Source organism: Mustela nigripes, chromosome 2 (assembly GCF_022355385.1).
Source record: "Mustela nigripes isolate SB6536 chromosome 2, MUSNIG.SB6536, whole genome shotgun sequence".
In the NCBI taxonomy this organism is placed as follows: Eukaryota; Metazoa; Chordata; class Mammalia; order Carnivora; family Mustelidae; genus Mustela; species Mustela nigripes.
In genome coordinates this window covers 89,428,258-89,449,687 of record NC_081558.1, presented here as the reverse complement: position 1 = coordinate 89,449,687, position 21,430 = coordinate 89,428,258, and the positions used below count along the sequence as shown (strand labels likewise).

Here is a 21,430-nt window from a genome sequence, read left to right as displayed (position 1 = left end):
ATTTAATAAAATTTGTATGTGCAGAGGATATGACATTCTACTAGGCACAAAGCATGTTACCTTACTTTTTTGTTAATGAAGACTAAGCTCTCATACAGCTGGGAACATGATTAGGTATTTTGGTTTAAATCTATTTGGCTGTTTAATATGACTTCATTTCCTTCCATAAGATTTCCTTGAAAAACAGTGCCCTAGAAGAGCCAAAGACTCTTATTTATTATTTAATTGATTAAACTTGGTGTTGTCCAACACACTGTCAGAGGATATTTCCCCCCAAAGGGCATATCAAACTTTGTCACATAAATTTAAACTTTAACTACTCTCAGTATTTTCCACATATAGCTTTAATTTTAATGTTACCTTCCTTCTAAATGCTAACTGTATGCTTTTGAGTCTGATCTGAATTTTAAAGATAACTGGCACCATAAAAGCCTTAAGTGTTATGAAACTGATAATTTCTCAGTAACTTCCATCACAAAATGTCTCTAGTAGAGTAATAAACAAAATGATACATACGCAAATATTCTATAAATATCAAAAGTCCACGCAAAAGTTATAATTATTATTGAATAACACATTCTCACCTTCACTTGTCAAGTGGGACAAGATAGGGCCAAGATGTGGGTTTAGACTCAAGTTCTATATTAAGAGTAGCTAACCTGACAAAGAGCCAGTGGCACTCACCATTAGACTGCAGCAGACTGAAGTATGTTTACTTCAAATGTTCATATTTGATTCACAGGAATGTGATAATTGTTACTGTTGCTAGAGTGCAGCTAGTAAGTCTCAATTTGGTAACATTATTTGAAGTCTCCCAGAGAAAGCCACTTTTTAGTTACCTTTTCAATATATTTTGCAAATAATTTGTGTGTTTCAAAAGCTCCAAAACTCAAAGCAGCATTCCCTCAAGGTCACAAATGGAATTATCTTTGCTCTAAATCACCAGGGTTATCCCATGTTGCTACTGAGGAAGCTCCCATAAAAATGGAGAGAACAAGATATTTCAGAGTCCCTGTTAACCATGGAAATGTTCAATTACATTTTACCTGCTTGGAAAATATCCACACATTGTGATCAACATGTTCAGTATAAGGGTAGCAAGGTCAGTTTCATTTAGCACAGCCTGTCCACTGGCTAACAGACACCATTTAAGCTGAGGTATTGCCTGAAGTGGTCGCCATCCATCCATGCCTTGAGCCCAGCATCTTGTTTTTGCATTTAACATTCCTTTGGTCCATAATTCTTGCATCTAAATCAATGGAAGGAACCATTACTACCAACACAAACGAAGCAAAATGAGATTTGCTAAGGTTTTCTATTTTGTAGTAAATACATGAATGATGGTAATTAACATCCAAGTCAACTATCAAAAAAAAAAAAAACAGTAAACTTTTGTTGACAAGTCTTCAGGAACCTGAAATATGTTACTAATATAAGAAAATAACCATTGAGTTTGCCAACCTGCCTGCAGAGCATAAAGAACACTGGAAAGAATGAAAACAGTAGGCTGAGTGTAAAATGACCAAGATATATACAAGCAGAAGGCTTGGTCTTCTATAAAACTATCTTCAGCTAAATTCCAAATGAGCCTGGGAGGCCAAGAACAAATATCAGCAGATGTTAAGATGGAAATTGCCCCTGGATTGCACTGGAAATTTTCAATGAATTTCAGACTGCATATTAAAATTTACCTATTCATTCCATATAGAAGCATTATAGTTTGAAAAGCCTTAATATTTATAATATCTTATAATTATTAATGTAGCAATTGCTATTATTACTTTAAAGTTCATTAAAAATCTAAGTGCTACCTCTGTAACAACAGCCTATAAACAACAAGGTTTGAAGACAGGGCTGTGTCTGCGTCTGCATATGTGGTCCTTTATAACTGCAAGCCAGTTAATCCTTCATGTAGAAATTGCATGGCAGAGCCCCTGAAGCTGATGACAGTACTTCCAATCATAGTTTAAAAATACTCAACATCTCTTGCTATGTGTGCTAAGCAGGAGGGCCTAAGAAGAACAAAGACCATCACAGAAAGTTCCTCTAAAACACCAACCTCATGAAATCCATATGGGCCACTCCTTTCTTTGTCTGCATTGCCAAAGTACCATTCCTTTTCACTCTCTCTTTTCATATCTGGAGCAGCTTCGATTACATTGCTCTAAGTTTTAAAAAGATGTAGTTATTTTTCAAGGCAGAAATCTAAGGGGGCAGATATCATAAAAAAGTAACACAGTACTAACTTTCTAGGTTTATATGCCCTTGAAAAAAATCACCTAAATTTCAGGTGATCTTAAGAGTAAAGTATTAGATGTCCAAGTGAGCAGTCCAAAAAAGCTATTTCCCTACTAATAGGCATTTGAAATAAATGGTTTCCTAAACTCACTTGGCAGTCTAAACTAAATTCAAAGACATCTGCATTCCCTATGGTCATTAATAAATTTTCAGGCCAGTAAAATTTTAGTAGCAAAGAATATTATAAATAGCTACATAAATAAATATAACATTAACTTTAAACCACAATGCTGAAAATATTCGAGTTCTTTTGAGAGAAGAAAACTCCAACTAAAAATTTCAATAATCATCTGTGATTGAAGAGTTAAAATACTAAAAGTAAGGTTTTTAATGCTTTTAAACACTTTCAATCTACTTCCCTCCCTACAGTAATTCTTATAATTTTATATATCAATATTTATGAGAACCAAAGATAAAATTTTTATGTAGTTAGTATTATTTTATTAAAACAGGTTTTTAACTACCCTCATAATTACTACTTATGATTAGATTCATATAGAGAAGCACAGCAAAGTGGTTAAGTCCTGAGAATCTGGGTTCTAACTCTGGCTCTATTCCATAATGGTTGGTCCTGGGTAATATACTTGGCTTCTCTGTCCTGCAGTTTTTCCTCTTCTATAAAATGGGAGGGCCACCAGGGAATTTAAAGAGTTAATATATCATGTATTCCAAAATAGTACCGGGTATACTGTCATGCTACAGAAGCATTACAATTACTATTATTTATACCTGATAATAGAAAATGGCATATTCTAAATATTTGAATATCACTTCTGTACATAATTCAGCCAAAAACTAACATGGAACATCTCCCCAAACCAGGAGATTAAACAAAACCAAAATGTAACACCAAAAAAATCACTAGTTAACTAGGTATGGATCTCTTCTACTAGTTAGGTACTGAAAGTTAGCTTTCAGTAGAGACCTGGAGCTCTATCCTCTTACTGTCTGGTTTCAATAAGGCCTCCAGATTTCTAAAGGCAAAATATATTTTCAGTGGCTGTTAATGCTATAAGTTCTAATTACATAACTGACAAATTCAGTTTAAATCTTACAGATTGCACTGCCTCAAAATAAACCACATTAGAAATACAGTTACTTTAAAAGACAAAAGAGACACTTGAAAAATAAAACTGGATCAACACTGTCCATTTGAGATTGTTCTTATGGTGATTTTAACTTTTACTGGCCACATTCAGGGCCACATATACTGACACATTTTCATGTCAATTTTTAGGATTCTTTTTGTGAAATCTAGATAAGTATACATACTTGCAGTGGTACTGTAGCTCGGCTCACATGGAGATGTGCAAGGGTAAGCAAGTCCACAAGGATTCTAATTCCATTTGAATCCATGAGATCTTTAACATTTCTCTGGAAGGCAAAAATACTTTGACCTAACTGAAAATTTATCTTTCCAATAGGTACTATTACAAAAAGACTCTCAAAGAAGAAAACATTTAGGATCTCTTTGGAAAAGTTGACATACAACTGATATTACTTAAGTGTTTTCAGGATTTTGTGTTCAACAAACATGAATTTAGATAAATGTGAAAAGGCCAAAGCAAAGAGAGAGCATAAAGAATTTTTACTTAAACATATTCTGAGCAAATAAAAATAAAAATAAACAAAGCCTGGCAGGAGCAACACCCATGATAAATTCTCTGGTTCTTGAATTATCCAGCATTTTCCTAGATTTTTTTTTGTTAATAACCAGATTATCATATAATCAGAAATAAAATCTGGTATATTGAAAAACCTTTTAATGTTCCAGTTCTTATAAACTTAAGATAAAAACTGGCAATTTCTTAGAAGTTAGGAAGAGATTATAATTTAAATTTTCATAAAACTTATTATACTTCATTTTAAAATGTGCACTGTTTTCTCAAAGTGAGAATAAAACTAAGCAAGGGAGAATATCATGAATTTTAGAAATAAAAAGACTTGCTCAGATTTCACTGCAACATCATATAAATGTGAGTTAATGCTACATTTACAACTATGAATTCTTGTTAGAAACCCATATTAACCTATTAAAATGTCTTTTTTTTTTTTTTTTTTTTTTAAGATTTAGTGCCTGGGTGGCTCAGTCAATTAAGTGCCTTCGGCTCAGGTCATGATCTCAAGGTCCTGGAATCCAGCCCCATATCAGGATCTGCACTCAGCAGGGAATCTACTTGTCCCTCTCTCTCTGCCCTCCCCCACTGCTTGAACTCTCTCTCAAATAAATAAATAAAATCTTAAAAACAAATGAAATTTTCCTTAAAAAAAAAAAAAGATATTTGAGAGAGAGAGGACATGTGAGAGGGAGGCAGAGGAGGGGGAGAGAGTCCCAAGCAGACTCCACACAGTGGGGCTCAATCTCACCACCCTAAGATCAAGACCTGATCTGAAATTAAGAGTCAAAAGCTTAGGGGCACCTGGGTGGCTCAGTCATTTAGCATCTGCCTTCAGCTCAGGTCATGATCCCAGTGTCCTGGGATCCAGCCCCACATCAGGCTCCCTGCTCAACATGGAGCCAGCTTCTCTCTCTCAGCTCCCCCATACTTAAAATGTTCCTTCTCTTGATATCGATCTCTATCAAATAAATAAATAAAATCTTGGGGGGAATAAAAGAGTCAGACCCTTAACCAACTGAGCTCCCTAAAATGTCTTAAAAAAGAAAATGTGGGGACGCCTGGGTGGCTCAGTCAGTTAAGGCACTGCTTTTGGCTCAGGTCTTAATCCCAGGGTCCTGGGATCGAGTCCCGCATTGGGCTCCTTGCTCAGCAGGGAGCCGGCTTCTCTCCCCACCTCTGCCTGCCACACTGCTGGCTGTGAGCATGTGCTCACATGCGTGCACTCTCTCTCTGACAGGTAAATAAATAAAATCTTAAAAAAAAAAATGTGAAGAGCTAAAGTGCCTCTTACTTTATCATCAAAATGTACACTGAATAAATAAGAAACCCTCCATTTTATGTCAAATATTTATTTTACTTCAAGTTCAACCCTAAAGAGTCCCTAAAGAAAAATCAGCTATTAGATTTCATCTCTCATTATTCTTCATTCAGAACTGTATTATCATTAATTTACTTAGTATCTGTATCAGTATGACAGAATGTACGGAGAGTATTTGGCAAAAAATTTTCACTCCAGAAGTTAATAGCACAAAGAGATTTCCGATCTAAAAGGAGAAGATGAGAAAAGAATCATGTCTGGATAATTAGCTCAAACTGTAATAATTTATCTTTTTGTTATATATTCGTGTGATTTATTTCCAAATAACTGTACACTTAAGCAAAAATACTGTACCTTATTAAGGATCAACTTGTTAAGGAAGAGGATCAACCGATCTCTTTCAAGTTTATCTGTGCACTATTGAAATAAATGAGAATTTAGTCAGAAGTGAACAGAAACACAACCTAAGTTATTATCTCCAGACAAACAACCATCAATAAGACTGTTGACTCCAACAGTCAATAAGAAATAAAGTCATCTTTTAAACATCAAGAACATGAGAGAAGACTATTCATTATTCTTTAATTCCTCAATGTCTTACATTCCCTGAAATTTTATATAACTTATCTAATTTCCCTAGAAAGGCATATATTTTAAAAGTCAAAAATAGATTACTTTAATATGTAGTGTATACATATACAAATATATACTTTAATATATGAAAATGAAAATTGAGACAAATTACCCCAGATGACACTTCTCAATTAAGGAAATATTCTAAAGAATGATTATTTCATATAAATCACATCATGATGAACAGAAACAAGAAGTAAAAATATATCTGCCTAGGGGCGCCTGGGTGGCTCTGGGTTAAAGCCTCTGCCTTCAGCTCAGGTCATGATCCCAGGGTCCTGGGATCGAGCCCCACATCGGGCTTTCTGCTCAGCAGGGAGCCTGCTTCCTCCTCTCTCTCTGCCTACTTGTGATCTCTCTCTGTCAAATAAATAAATAAAATCCTTAAAAAAAATGTATCTGCCTAAAAAATACAAAGGCTATGCTATAAGTACTCGGGTTTGCTGGAGTTAACAGCGAATTAGAATTCAACAGTACAATCTGGTCTAACAACAAACAATAAAAATTTTCATCTGGTTATGTTATTTCCTAGGTATGCTTTTATGATTTTATCCAGAATCAGTTTTCTAATATACGAAGTATGACTGACAGTTAAGGTAATTATAATAAGCACTGATGGCCATTTAAAAACTGGTGAAATGGTTCTAGGCAGTTCACTGAAATTCAAAATGTTAAATATAAGAGGACTATAAGCACAAATGAAAGAACAAAGTGTATATACAGCAACAAGTAGGTTATACTCATATCTGAGTTGCAGGATAGATGAATGGGTCACTATGTTCTTTCCCCCAGCCAACCTCAAGTGTTAAAGGACAAACTTTCTAAAATGTACTAACTCAAGTTTCCCCTTTTTTGGCTATCATTATAATTCTAAAACCTTTTATAATCTTCACACTGAAATTCAGTATGCTAGCCAGTGCCTGGGTGGCTCGGTTGGCTGAGCGTCTGTCTGTGGCTCAGGTCATGATCCCAGAGTCCCAAGATCAAGTCCACCATCACACTCCTTGCTTGGCAGGGAGTCTGCTTCTCCCTCTCCTTCTGCCCCTTCCCACCAATCATTCTCTCTCTCAAATAAATAAAGAAAATATTAAAAAAAAAAATTTAGTGTGCTAGCATAATTTAAGATTCTTCTGAACTGGAAAACCCAACAGTCACTATTTCTTTTATACACTGTTCCAACTCATCCATACTTAAAGATTGGCAAATAAGTCACTAAAGTTCAAAAGCAGCAACTGAAAAAAATAAACTGACATGAACAAACACTAACCCATTAGTCATTTTTTATTCATCTAATTTATATTTAATTAAGTATAATATAAACCACACAAAACTCATACAGAAAGTTATGTTAACAATGTAATCAAACAGAATTTATATTCAGTTGAAAATTTAACAAGTACCCAAAATGCAAGTTTTTCAAGTAGCAGTTTCCTTAAATGATATTCTTACCCTCTCTAACATTCCGATGATATATCTTGTATCTGTAAAAGGTCCTATTTCTTCATGACATCTGCCATAAACAATAGCAAGAGCTTGTAAACATAAACACTTCATGTTTACTTTTGGGGTGAGCAGGAAACGATGATAGAGCTCGTTGAAAAATTCATACCTAGATTTTTTAGAGAAAGTTCACAATGGAATCAGCCATGAAACTAAGAATGAAATCAAATATAACAATTTATGAAGAGTAGCTTACGATCTCTTAATTGATCCACTTTCTTCATTCTCATCTTCCTCCAATAGTAATCTCAGGTAATAGTCTCCTATTTTGATTTCCTCTGCCAGGCACTCATATTTAACCTTTATTAATAAACACACATTAGATTATTTTAGTTTACAAGAAAGTGTTGGCAGTTTCCACATAATACTTCTTAAATTCTGTTCAGAGCTTTTTTCTTTTCTTGTAAGACCACCTTTACTAGGAAAAAAATTCATTTCTTAAAATATTTGATAATTCATTATTACTAATATAACTTAATATTCTAGTTAAATGTTACTGAGTTGGTATTCTATGCCAAATTTACGAATGTAAAACTTGCTGATAAAAACTTTCACAGGACTATATGGTATTAATGATGCTGAAGAGAAGGAAGACTTAAAACACTGTTAAGAGATAATCTGCTTCACTCCTTTCTCAGTTTGTCACAATCAACTATGGAGTAAATGATCCTGTACCACACACAGTTTGTGCAATTCATCTAGGTTACCCCAGGTTTTTCCTCATCTCCCAAAACATCAACTACACTTTATGGTGTATTTTTATTTATTCATTCTCTGCATGTCACATTACCCCAGATTACAAAGGAGGTGACACATGAAGGAGAAGTCTGTGATGATCAGGAGTTATGGCAGCACCATGACCTTTGTACTCAGGCTGCTTGTCTAAAGTAAAGATTTGCAAGCAATTGTAAAAAGGAATTCTACTGACCAGATTATTAAAATTCTTTTTCCAAAGCCTAAAATAACTAATTTCTAAAAATATAAACTATATAAAATCAAATATAAATATATACATATATCCATTTCACTTTCTTTCTATAAATTGAGCATTCAATTCATTCAACTTCTATTTACTAAATATATACGGTACGTGCCATGCACTGTTCTAGTCGTCAAATAAACAAACATAAAAATTACTGTCCTTGCAGGAGTAGCAGATAAAAAAGCAAAATACACATGATAATTGGGTGACAGTAAGTGTTATGGGGTGGAATAAAGCAGGGAAAGGGAGAGGGAGGAGGAAAGAGTAGAAGGTTGTATGTACACACACAGAGGGCCGCATTTTTAATGATTTATTCATTTTTAGAGAGGAAATGAGTAAAGGGGTGGCAGGAGGGGGACAGGGAGAGATCTCAAGCAGGATCCTTGCTGAGCATGGAGACTGACACGAGGCTCAATCTCACAACACTGAGATCATGACCTGAGCTGATATCAAGAGTTGGACACTTAACCAACTGAGTCACCCAGGCACACCAAGGGCTGAATTTTTAAACAGAGTGGCCAGGGAAGGCGTATTCAGATGATGACATTCAGTTAAAGACCTGAGGGAAAAAACAAGTTATAAAACTATCCAGGGAAAAAGAATATTCTACTAAGAAGGAATAGCAAGTAGAGAAAGATCTTCAGTCAAGAACATGAATCTGGTGGTTTCCAGGGAACTTGGTGTTGCTGTAGCAACAGTGAAAAGGGTGAGTAGTAGATCATGAGATCAAAGAAAGAATGCTTGGGATTAGAGGATACGCAAATCTTGTCTCGTTTTATTTTTAAAGATTTTATTTATTTATTTGACAGAGAGAGCAAGAGAGCACAAGCAGGAGAACAGCAGAAGGAGAGGGAGAAGCAGGGTCCCTGCTGAGCCAGGAGAATGATGCGCGGCTCAATCCCAGGACCCTGGGATCATGACCTGAGCCAAAGGCAGAGGCTTAACCATCTAAGCCATCCAGGAGCCCCGCAAATCTTGTCTCATAAGTCATTCGAAGGATCCCAGGCTTTTTCGAAGTGAGAGAAGCACCAGAGAGCTCTGCACACATAAGTGACATGACCTACTTTATTTTAACAAGATCACAATGCTCCTATGTTTACATAGGAGGCATGGGTGGAAGAGATTACAAGGAGGCATGGGTGGAAGCAGAGATACTGCTATAATCCCACAAAAAGAGGAGAGTTGGGTTCTGGACAAATTTTGGAAGTGTACTAAATAGGATTTGCTGACAAACTGGAAGTGGGGCATAAGAGAAAAGATGACTTCAAGGGCTTTGACTAGAAATTAAGAAGGAGCCATTATCTAAGACCAGAAAGACTACAAGAGAAGTAGGTTTGGGAGCAGACCAAGTGCACAGTTTTAGAGCTACATTCTAGTTGCTTATTGGACATCCAATTATAAAATAAGAGTATGAGATCTCAGAAAGAAAATCTGAGATAAAAATCTGGAGGCCACCAGCAAAGAAAAAACAGTTAAAGCCATAAGACAATGAATATAAATATGAGATCCAAGAACTGGTCCTTTGTGCCAGTTTAGAAGTAGGGAAAATAAGAAAAATGAACAAAGGAGGAGTGCATAGTGAAGGAGGAGAAAATCCAGGATAATACAGATTCCCAAAACCAAAGTAAAAAAAGTTTTTTGAGGAGAAGGGATTGCGCACAATCAAATCATTGTATTTTGCAAATGCAGCTGGATTAAACCAAAGCCTACAGGATCATGAGTATGTTCAAATTCACAAGTGCTATGAAAGCTTACATTACGCACACACATGTTTCTTGATCTTATTCTATTGTTCTTCACATGAATATTTTAATAGCAAAGTAAAATATGGGGGCGCCTGGGTGGCTCAATCGGTTAAGCATCTGCCTGTGACTCAGGTCATGATCTCAGGGTCCTGGGATTGAGCCCCGCATCAGGCTCCCTGCTCAGCGGAGAGCCTGCTTCTCCCTCTCCCTCTCCCTGCTGCTCTGCCTACTTGTGCTCTTCTCTCTCCATCTAATTAAAAAAAAAGTAAAATATGGCCACATTCAGAATCAACTACCACAAAAAAAGTTAGTTAAACAAGGTACAAGTACAAGGAAAAAAGGAAAACAGGCTGTATTTCAGTGGAGAAAAAAAATCTAAGGGGAAAAAAATAAGCAAAGAACAGATCTAGAAAGCAGAAGACCAAACTCATTGAAACTCCTACATTCTCAGGTACAAAAGTTCAGGTACAAAGCTGAGTTACCTAATGTAATGAATTTTTATTTTTTGTCTCAGACAAAAATAAAAGTTTTCTAGTATTTCCTCCATAAAATTAAAAAGGAAAGGTAAAAAAAAGTTATATAACCATAAATCTTTGAAAAACACTCCAAAAATAACATGTGCTTCCAAAAAGAAAAAATTGGTATTATAAAAATTAAACTTTACCTCAAATTCATGGTGGTTCCAGGAGATCACATTAGCACTACCAAGCTCTCTATCAATATTAAATGCTCTCATTTCAGATTCAAGACAATCTCTCAGTTCTTCTCGTGTTTTGAAATTCCAAATTAGGTTTGACTTGGCATGATCCTGACCAAACCTATACATATAATCAGAAAATAGTAGGAAGCAATAAACACTTTTAAAAAATCTATAAGCATCACTTACTGCATTTTATAATAAGAAAACAGCAGAATTAACAAACTTTAGCAAAAACTATGTTCTTTATGAAGAACATAAAATCTCTGTAAATTAAGTATAGTACAATGTAAATGGTAGAATCTTGGTGATAGGTAACAGGTGTACACTGTAAATTCTTTGACCTTTTCTGTATCTTTGAAAGTTTTCATAATAAAACACTAAAGAAAAAAAAAATGAACCCAAACCACAAAAACAAATCTGTGTGGATTTCAAAACAAGGAAATGATATTTCACTTTCAATATTTATTGCTAGTATAAATTTCAGTCAGAAAATAATTACAATCGACTATCAAATTTCAGGTTGGGAATAAGAATTTCTGAACTATGCACCTGAGTATGAAGTATGTAGGATGAGCAACATTCTAGATTAAAATGTTACAAACTACCCAAGAAAGAATACAGCTAAACAGCCAAGTTCTGAATGATATTTGTAAAATATCTTCCTTTTACTCCTAGAATAATTTAACTGCTGTAATAAATTTGGACACAGGTCTGAATTGGAGGTGGATGGGCATCATATCCTTCCGTTTTCATTCTGCAACACTCCTAGAAAATATGATGTTAGAGTTCAAGAGAGCTCTATGGGAGACAACATAATTGAAGGATTTCTGAGAAAGAAAACCAATATTCTTAAGACCATACTATATACTGTATTTATACTTTAAAAATACTGTGAGAAGTTTCCAAAGCACGTTATTTTCCTTTATCAGCCAAGGTATAATCAATATGTCAGCTTCCAGAATAAGTACTGTAAATTACCCCAATTTGGAGTTAGAAAATCTCCAAACTGTTTCAAAGTCTTTGTATGTGTGTATGTCTGTGTGTGTGTGTTTGGCATGGAGGAACAGTGGGCAGAGCCAGTAGATGGAGAAGGGGTAAAAAGGTCAGAAAAGCTGGAAAAGTATATTCAGCCAGCTAAGCTGGATACCCATTTCCCACATGTCTCCTTATGTTTTCATCATCTACCTCTTTTAAGTAGCCATCTCATCTCAAAAATTTAAAGATAACTTTAGCTCCTCAGTCTACCAACACTCTTAAAAGACATTAACATATGGAAGCATCATTAATCATACTAATATTAACAGTTAAAATTCTTGACCTTGAGAGCGTAAAAATACCCACAGCATAGAGCACTAGTTTCAGGCAAGAAAAACCCATCATGGTTCTTCTAATGGCAATGCCAAATTTAATCTGTTGGAAAAGAGGCTTTAAGTTTACCTATAATAGAAGAGATCCCAATTTGCTTCTATTTTTATTCTTTGTCTTCTCTTTCGAAGAACCACTGGCTTTTGATTTATATTCTGGAAAAAATAGAAATAAAATTTCATAATGCTCAATCTGGGGCTACCAAATAGGCTCAGTGAGAAAAATCATCTCTTTATAAGTGATGAGAAACATGTTCTACATCAAATTTCAGCAGAAATAAATTAAATCCATAGAATATGAATATAACATTTGTATCACAATGTGATAAGTATGGTACTAGCAGATAATTCTAGTGTTGTTGAAATATTTTCCAAGTAGCCTAAAGTTATTGTTTCAATGCCAAATTGTTACAGTTTATAGTGATGACTGATAAAATTTATAGTGATCAAAAAGTGACTTGTTTTAAACATTTACATGCAGTTAATACATAAGTCATGGGAAAACAATAAATGCAAAAGATTACAGGTTATTAAACTGCTATCAAAGCCATAAGGAGCAAGTATAAATTGAAACAGCTAATGGACAAGAAATAAGAATCTACATTCAGACACATGTGAGGTGAGATTTGAATTTATTAGACAAAGAATCTCAAAGACAACTCCACATGCCAGGCAGTTGAATGCATTTCATACATGTAGCAGGTACTTAAACTCACCGTATTGTTTCTGTCCTGAATTTAAGTTTAAAAAGGAAAAAATGAAAAAGTTTTAAACAAAAATGAGAATGAGCCTGTATGTGTTAAGCTGTATCTATCATACAAACTTCAAGAGGAGGTCTCAATTATAAATCATCTCATTTTAAGACAGAAGGCGGCCCACCTGCTTCTCTAAGTCTATGACTCAAATTTTAGGAAGTCATAAACACTTTTGAGAGTACAAAGAAAGCTATAGCCCCTATTCCAGAGAAAGACATATATGTAAGGCCTGTAACTAACTGAAGGGGAGGATTTCAAAGATTTCTTGAAGTCTGTACATGGGCTGGTAGTTAGGAATCTCCTCTCCAAGCGAAGCCTGAAGATACGGTAGACATTAAAATTCTGACCTTTGATGTGACAGAACCAAAAAGTAGAAAGTAGTAGAGATTAAAACACAAAAGTCTATAAGTAACTTCATTAAAGAAGTGACAAATTATATAAAACAATGCAGAAAAAAAAAAGAATAGAAGGAATAAAGCCTGAGTAATAAAATTTAAAAAGTAAATACTGTTTAAAATACAAAACCTACTGGTTATGTAAGGAACTGTCTCCTACAAATTTTAATTCTGTGCACCCTCATGAAAACTAATGAAAGGTGACTTGAACAAAGCACATAAACAATTCAAAGATTTAGTTTTAATGATAAAATTTTCTCTGTAACTTCTAATTAAGCAGCACTTTCTTCAATTTCCCCTGCTCTCAAGACAAAAAGCTGGGAGTACAGAGTGGTGAAAATGTAAATGCTATACACAAAAAGCACAATCAGTTCTCTCCATAAATAGAGTCCACAGATTCAAGAGACTTAGGGTAAAACCCCTATCTAGCTAAACAAATACCTCAACTAAAATAAAAGAAGAAAGAGCAATATTATACATTAGCCAATGTTTATTATTAATTGAACACACAGCATTAGCTACAAATGAAATTGACTTAAAAACATTCTGATTATGTAAGAAATGCAGTTCCTTTTAAGCCTAGCCAGTTAATCTTGACAATGGTTAGTTTTCAGACTAGCTAAAGCACATGATCATTCCATATTTGGGTGTTATTATTTCTACAAATAAAAGAATCACAAAGATTATTCACTGTTTCCTAAAGAAATTAACATTAAAAATGGCACTACAGCAAAAAAAATCCATTTGCTACCGAAACAGTTTCTTGACCAGCAGTTCTATTTGGCATCCTTATTTGCTCAGTTTTAGATAACACCCACATAAATGAAACCAACAGAACAATAAAACATTATTGATATTTACAAATATACTATTTTTCCTCTGAATTGTTGTCTTTAAATAGCATGTGTTATCTGCATTTACAGCTAAAAGAGCTTTGCGTTCAAGCTTTTGTTGGATAGATGTATATGAAATCAATGCCAAAAACTTACTTCAGTTAATTACATCCAACAGCTTGAACAACTATGATTTTAGAAATGGGGCTTAACTACCTGAACTCAAAGGTCATAATTTTTAATAACTGAAAATCATTTATATCCTATCTGTTGATTTTTAATTACTCAAATGGTATAGGAATATTATCATGACCAAACATGTACATAGTGCTTCTATTATTACCTTGGTTTTTTTTTAGAGAGAAAGAGAGAGAGATAGGAGAAGCAAGTGAGTGGGGTGGGGTGGAAAAAATCTTAAGCAGCACACTCCGCACAGACCTTGACGAAGAGCTTGATCGCACAACCCTGAGATTGTGACCTGAGCTGAAATCAAGACAGACGCTTAAATGACTATGCCACCCAGGTGCCCCTATAATTACCCTACTTTTACATCAAAGCAGCCCTACAAAGTAGAAAAGGGAGGCACTGTTATTCTGATTTTATGCCGTAAGTTGTTTTATGGGTTAATAAACCACAAAATTATGCTCAGATGTAGGTTAAACAGTTCAACATGGAAGATTCTCCTCACTATCCTAGCCATTTGGAAAGCATGTCTAGTTCTTAATCTCAAGAAACAAACTGAGGGTTGCTGGGGTGGTGAGGGGATAGTAGCAATAGGATGGCTGGGTTATGGCCATAGGGGAGGGTATGTGCTATGGTGAGTGCTGTGAAATGTGTAAGCCTGATGATTCAGACCCGTACCTCTGGGGCAAATAATACATTATGTTAATAAAAATAATTTAAAAAGTTAAAACTAAAGTATGTCTAGTGATTCTTTGTATTGCGTATGTCATTTACACAGATCAGCATGAACACTTTAGGCTCAAGTTCTATAGAACTGAATTTTGGGCTCAATTTCAGATACACACAAAAGACTACAATTGTTCTGTAGCACTGACTCCTACGTCTAGATGTTCTGGAAATTCGTAAGAAACCTGTTTAGTGAGATATTTATATTATTTTCTTTGTATAAAGAAATAGCTACCATAAGTAGAGATGGTTTAAGGGAACGAATGTAAGTGTGGTTAATAAAAATGGTGAGATCAAGTCAACTTTAGTTGATTTAAACTTTAGTTGATTCCATTCTAGAGAGAAGAATATGCATTACTAAATTAGGTTCTACTGATCATACTACTTGCTAAAGAGTAAGACCAAAACTGTTTTTGACCTGGCCTTGATTTGAGGAGCTAATACTGAAAAATTTAAGTACACACAGTAAATTTAAAAATGTGAATCTTATTACCAAAACACCTGTCTAGCTCTGAATAAAAATGCTAAAGATGAGCACTTTATTTTTATAGCTATAAAATAAAATTCAGAGAAGGAAGGAAAAAAGCAGATTCATACAAATAAATTAGCATGGAAACTAGAAGTCATGGAAGAAAACCTAAGAGTGGAATTTTATATTAAATTTCATATAAAATACCTAACTAAAATCCTAATCACTGATTCATATAACTATGGATTAAGAAAAATTTATATAAAAATACGAATCACAATTAGGTGACCCTTCTTCCTATGTTGTCAGAAATATCTGACTACCCTCTCTGTGAACAACAATGAAAGCAAACCTACAATACACAGAAGTGCTAGAAGTCTGGAAGCAGATTTTTACCTCTTTTTGTGCAATGCCCATTCTATCCCTCCAGTGCATCAACACAAGATCTACTTTTTCTTTGGCAAATTTTTCAACTTCCTTAGCAGCTTTTCCAGCTAGTCTTTGCCACTCTGGAACTTTATTAAATTTTCCATACTGATCCTGTAAAATAACATTAAAATCCATTATAGTCCTGTTTGCAAATTTATTTTTTTTAAATCTAAGTAAAGCTGAGTCACACTATTTATTTTACATAAAATACATACTGGATGTTGGGGACTCAGTGAAGAAACAAAGTGAAAATTCCTACAATAAATTATACTTTTGTCCAAGAAATCTTAACTTTTCTGCTTAAGTTTCAAGATGATTCCTATGTGAAGGGTGGCAAGATGTGAATGGGAGATGGGTATAAATAGAAAAATGGAGTGAGGAAAGGAAAAGAACACATACAAGACATTATTACAATGGTGTATCTTGAAAGATGTTTAAGTAATTTTCTCAGAGATAGCCTAACCTTAATAAAAAAACAGCTTTTGTTAGAAAAAAAAAAATTCCTACCTAAGTTACTTTCAACATTTATCAATCACACATTATATGCAAAATATCACATTATACATTTGAAACTTAAAAAAAAATCCATTCCTGAATGTGCCAATAAGCTGAGTTAAGGAAACAAAACATACAAGGTTACTACTATTCATAATACTAGATTGAGGTGATGGTTTTAAAACTCTATAAATACATGAAAAATTACTGAACTGTACACTTAGAATAGGTGAATTATATGGGATGTAAATTTTACCTTAATAAAGCTGTTACTAATACTACTACTTTTAGTACTGCTATTCAATACAGTAAATTCTTGGTTCATGTCTAAAATTTTTAGTGTGTTTTACAAAGAGTGGTCTTTTCAACCTGAAAAGACACTTAGGACAATCATTATTTACCATTGCTATTTTCACATTATCTCTAACATGCATCCGATCAGCATCCTTCTCAGGAACTGGATCTGAGCTGTCCAAGTAAGCCAGCAAGCCTGGCGGCTAAAAGCGAACAAACACAGAACATAAAATCCATTTTCAAAACAACTGCACCAAAGAAAATTTTAGCTTTCAAAACCCAAATAAATACTATGATTTAAGCCACTGAGGTTAACTTTTATGTGACAATTTATGTTAGCAATTATGTGACAACTCCTATGATATGCATCTTTTAAATAAAAAAGAAACTAAAAAAAATCCTTTAACAGTATAAACTCACTCAATGAAATTTTACTGGGCAAGAATACATTAATCTTCCCGGCATTCAACTGACTTACCAAAATGCGTTTCAACAAGTTCGTCGCAGTTGCATTATCAGCTGTCCAGAGTCCCACTAAATGTCTACTTAGCTGTCTGAAAAAAGCAGACGTTGAGAAAGGTTTGCTGCTTTATCTCAGCTAGAACAGAAAGGAATTTTTAAGAACAAAATATCATATAAGAAATATAGCTACAGCAAAGAAACCATTCTGATGTTAAATACTTAAAGTCAGTATTTTAATGTGCAGAGGTGTATGAAACAGTAATTCAAAATATTGCTAACATTTTAGAATTTTCTCCAAATCAAAATGCTTTCCTGATTAACTCACTAATTTTCAATGGACTTGAACATGAAAAAGTAAGTAGGTTTTTACCTCATTTAAAGAGAGAAAACAAGACAATTAGATTTGATGATGTTCTTAGTTTGTGTAACAAGTCCTAATATAGTGGTCATACAGCATTCTGGCATTCTTTGGAATTCTGCACATGAGTAAAAGTCAATAACTATGTTCTAATATAACCTACTTGGCAAGGTCAGAAATAGAAAATATTTCCAGTTTTGGAGTCTGGAGACTTAAAGCACTTAAAGCAAATTATTTTACTCATGCCACTTTAGAGGTAAAAGCGTATTTTGGTTCAAAGTGAACAATTAGGAACTGAATTTATGAATTTATGACTTAGTGATTTATTAATCACTATGTGCTCCTCATAAGCAGAGAATATATTTTTTTTTTTTAGAGAATATATTTAATTCACTGTTGACCCTTCTGTGCTTCAGTAGGGATTCACACTGTCATTTGCTACAAGAATGGGTATGAAACCTATAAGAGAAATAAACCAAACTATAGATATATGTCCTTACAAGGTTACACTCCCAAAAGAAAAAAGTTTAAAAACCCAAACTGTACTCTGCACTATCACCAAAAAAATGAACACTACTAAAACTATTCACTTCTATGTCTAGTTGAAAATTAACTACTTAATTACACTTATAATTTCCTTCACATGTATCAGGTAGGTATCATTTATCAGGGATTCCTAAAAAGGCTTTTAACAGGGATAAATGGGATAACTTTTTATCATGGTAATTTGTAAAAGATAAAGCAATGCAAATGAAAAGCCTTAACTTGTATTATACATTGACAGTTTTTCAATACTGTGACTGACCACAATAAAGAATTTAACTGGTTGTTTAATATAAAGAGGAACACAACAAGCAAACATCTTACATGTGGGTTTAACGGAGTAAGACATTAAATTGTCTCTATTTTAATGAAAGATGGTATCTAGTATTACTTATAAGACAATACATCAAAGAAATAATCATTCTTTTAGATCTTTTTTTGTCCTCTCAGGCTACGTAAAAGACTACTTTCATGGCTAACATTTATAAATTGAAGGATGCAGACAGTCTCTAAAATAGTATAAACAACAGAAAACCACTGGCAAGGCAGCATACCACCACGACATCTAATAACTGGATATAAGCGACAAAAAAAGGAAATTTGTGGTATCATAACAAAGTAAACCTAAGTCAGCAATTACTGCTATCATTTAAAAAGTCAAAAGAATATGATGAAAATATTTTATGATATTCTCTCTTTTTTTAAACTAATGAGTCATAGTATGCTATGGATATCTGAAGGGTCACACATCAGGAATCATAAAGAAAAATTAAAAGGGATGGAATTCATATGGCCTGGAGTAAGTGAATAGATTTATGTACTTCTATACATTTAATTATTAAAAAAAAAAAGACAATTTACCAAAGGGGAAAATGTTTAACTCTAAGAGATTTAGAATACCTAAGCCAGTTAGACAAGGTTTTCTTTATTCTTGGAGTGCCTAACTGACCAAAGATATTTAAAAACTGACACGATGGCCAGATGGAAATACAAAGAGAAAAAAGCCTGGGCACATGGTTCTAGTTCCATAAGCTTCTAGGCACTCTTTTCCATGTTCCAGCCCCATGACTATGTGTGTACAGCCATAACAGGAAAGTAAGGGGAAAAAAATCACACAGATCTGTTTCCTCCCCCAAGCTCTCCAGGGGCAGGGGTAATGATCATCTAGGCACAATCTTTCTATAAGGAAAGGAAAAGGAGAACTAGGTAAATCAAAAGAAAAAGAAACATTTCCATAATCCAAACAGTCTGTTTTATGTAATATCTGAATCCATTTTATAAGCAGCAAGTTAATTTATAGCAAATTAAATTTAACCTACCTATTTGTAAGCATCCTTTGATCTGAGCTTACTGTAAACATCGCAGTATGCAAGTGTCGAGGTAAGGCACCTTCACTTAGGGCAAGCTCCTGCATTTTTGTAGCAATTTCTTTGTCACCTTCCTTTGGAAAAAGGGGAAGATGATCCCTAAAGCAGCATTCCAGAACAAACTATCCTAATTTTATAGAACTAATTTTACATCTCTAGGTAAAATAATTATATAGTATACAATGTAATAAAAATTTGAAATGTAACTTAATTACCCGAAAATAACACAGCTGATACAAGTAATTTTAAAAATAGTATTTGCCTGTGGAACAAGGTTTTAAATGTTTACAGATACATTTATCTTATGAATTATGTTTTGCTTAATTTAATATTAAAATTAGGTTCATTCTCTGAGTTTATATCAGCCAATGAAAAGGAAAGGTGACTCAGGGAAATCAGTAATTACTATCCAAGGCTTCTACAAAACCCGCCTTGCTTTTATTATTAACAAGATATTCATTTTCATGGTGAACACAGCTTTTTGTTTTTTTAAAAGAATGATGTGATAAACTGGAGTAGTTCTTTTCATCCTCATTTTACTTTGCTTTTAGATGGACTCATTCTGGCAACAGAGTTAAGACAGGGCTACTAATCAAAGGTAATCACAGAACTATGAATTAAGTAAGCAGTGTGATATTTAAGACAGCCTAAATGCAAAAAGCAAAAATGCACACAATATTAGTAAAAAAAAAAAAAAAAAAAAGCACAAGTATATAGTACAACTGAATATGTATTATGTATATATCATTCTGACAGTATCAATACAAATATACACATAGTAGGTATACATATATACATAATTAGCATATGTACACATATAATTTTGAACACTACACGGTCTAAGACAAAATTTAGCAAAATGCCAATAGTAGTTATCTCTGGATGATAAAAATATAAATGATTCATTTTATTTGTTCCTTGAATTTTTTTCTGTAAACACCAATGTTTCTTCAAACACCACATACTACACTTTTACAATTAAAAAAAAATAATAATTTAAGATACTTGCCAGTATTTCAGTGTAAATAAAGTGTTCCTTACACAGACATCAGCTCTAGTCACTAGCTATGAGTGTGACACTGTGGCTTATATGATGCCCAAGTTTACATTTTGGTTATATCTGGCCTTCCATGAATGGCAATGAGGGTCAGGAACACACTTTTGTTTGGTCTCACGGTCCTAGCTGTCCTTGGCTGCCAGGTCTGTGAGAGATACATTACTTTGGAAGCTAAAACCCATTAGCTACAGAAAGAAAATTGGCTTAAGCTGTAAATACACACTAAAAATGCAAAAAAAAAAAAACTTTGAGGTGTAATTTTTTTAACATCTACTTAAGAGTATACTACTTCTATGCATTCATTTAGCTACATGTTATATTTACAATATATATTTATGTATTATGATATATTTATATCACTGAGTTTTTTGGTAAAAGAAGCAAACACTCTCACATTTTATCCAAATCACTACAAACAACAAAAAGAATTCAAAGCCATCTGATGTCATTGTAGACATCCAGTATGCAAGTTGATATTTATAACCATGATTTTATTTTCTAAAAATCAGAAGGCTAAGCAACTATCTTAGATAAACAATATCCCATGATACCATGCCCTGATCTCTAGAGCTTAATGACAAATGCACCTTAGCATGAGGAACTAATTTTTGTTACCATTCTTATTTAATACCACTTTGGTATGAACTAACTCCATTAAAAGACTTCTATGTAACCTCAGTACCGAAAGATTTCAATACCATCAATACCACCATTCTCCACCCCCAAAGAGAGCAAGAGAGGAAAAATGCTAACTTTTAATTCTTTTAAAACAAACAAAATACAAATAATGTAGGAACCGAAAGATTTAGTTGCCCAAATCCCACTTACCTCACAACTTTAAATATTGAGAACTGTTTCTGTAGTTTAAAACTAATTTCTGAATAAAGACTCAAAATTACTTTTCT

General features: G+C 33.8%; 1 protein-coding gene across 1 annotated transcript in view; it reads right to left on the bottom strand.

Annotated features, from left to right (window-relative positions):
* Positions 1-21,430, bottom strand: part of DNAJC13 (DnaJ heat shock protein family (Hsp40) member C13) — a 107,394-nt gene that overhangs the window by 30,900 nt on the left and 55,064 nt on the right. The window contains exons 17-28 of the mRNA XM_059390929.1: positions 19,421-19,542; positions 17,217-17,292; positions 16,846-16,941; positions 15,917-16,060; positions 12,233-12,315; positions 10,760-10,913; positions 7,565-7,668; positions 7,318-7,477; positions 5,590-5,652; positions 3,571-3,672; positions 2,060-2,164; positions 1,047-1,249 (exon numbers count right to left, since the gene is read on the bottom strand). Of these exons, the coding sequence (XP_059246912.1) occupies positions 1,047-1,249; positions 2,060-2,164; positions 3,571-3,672; positions 5,590-5,652; positions 7,318-7,477; positions 7,565-7,668; positions 10,760-10,913; positions 12,233-12,315; positions 15,917-16,060; positions 16,846-16,941; positions 17,217-17,292; positions 19,421-19,542 (1,412 nt within the window). The remainder of the gene's footprint in view (positions 1-1,046; positions 1,250-2,059; positions 2,165-3,570; positions 3,673-5,589; positions 5,653-7,317; positions 7,478-7,564; positions 7,669-10,759; positions 10,914-12,232; positions 12,316-15,916; positions 16,061-16,845; positions 16,942-17,216; positions 17,293-19,420; positions 19,543-21,430) is intronic.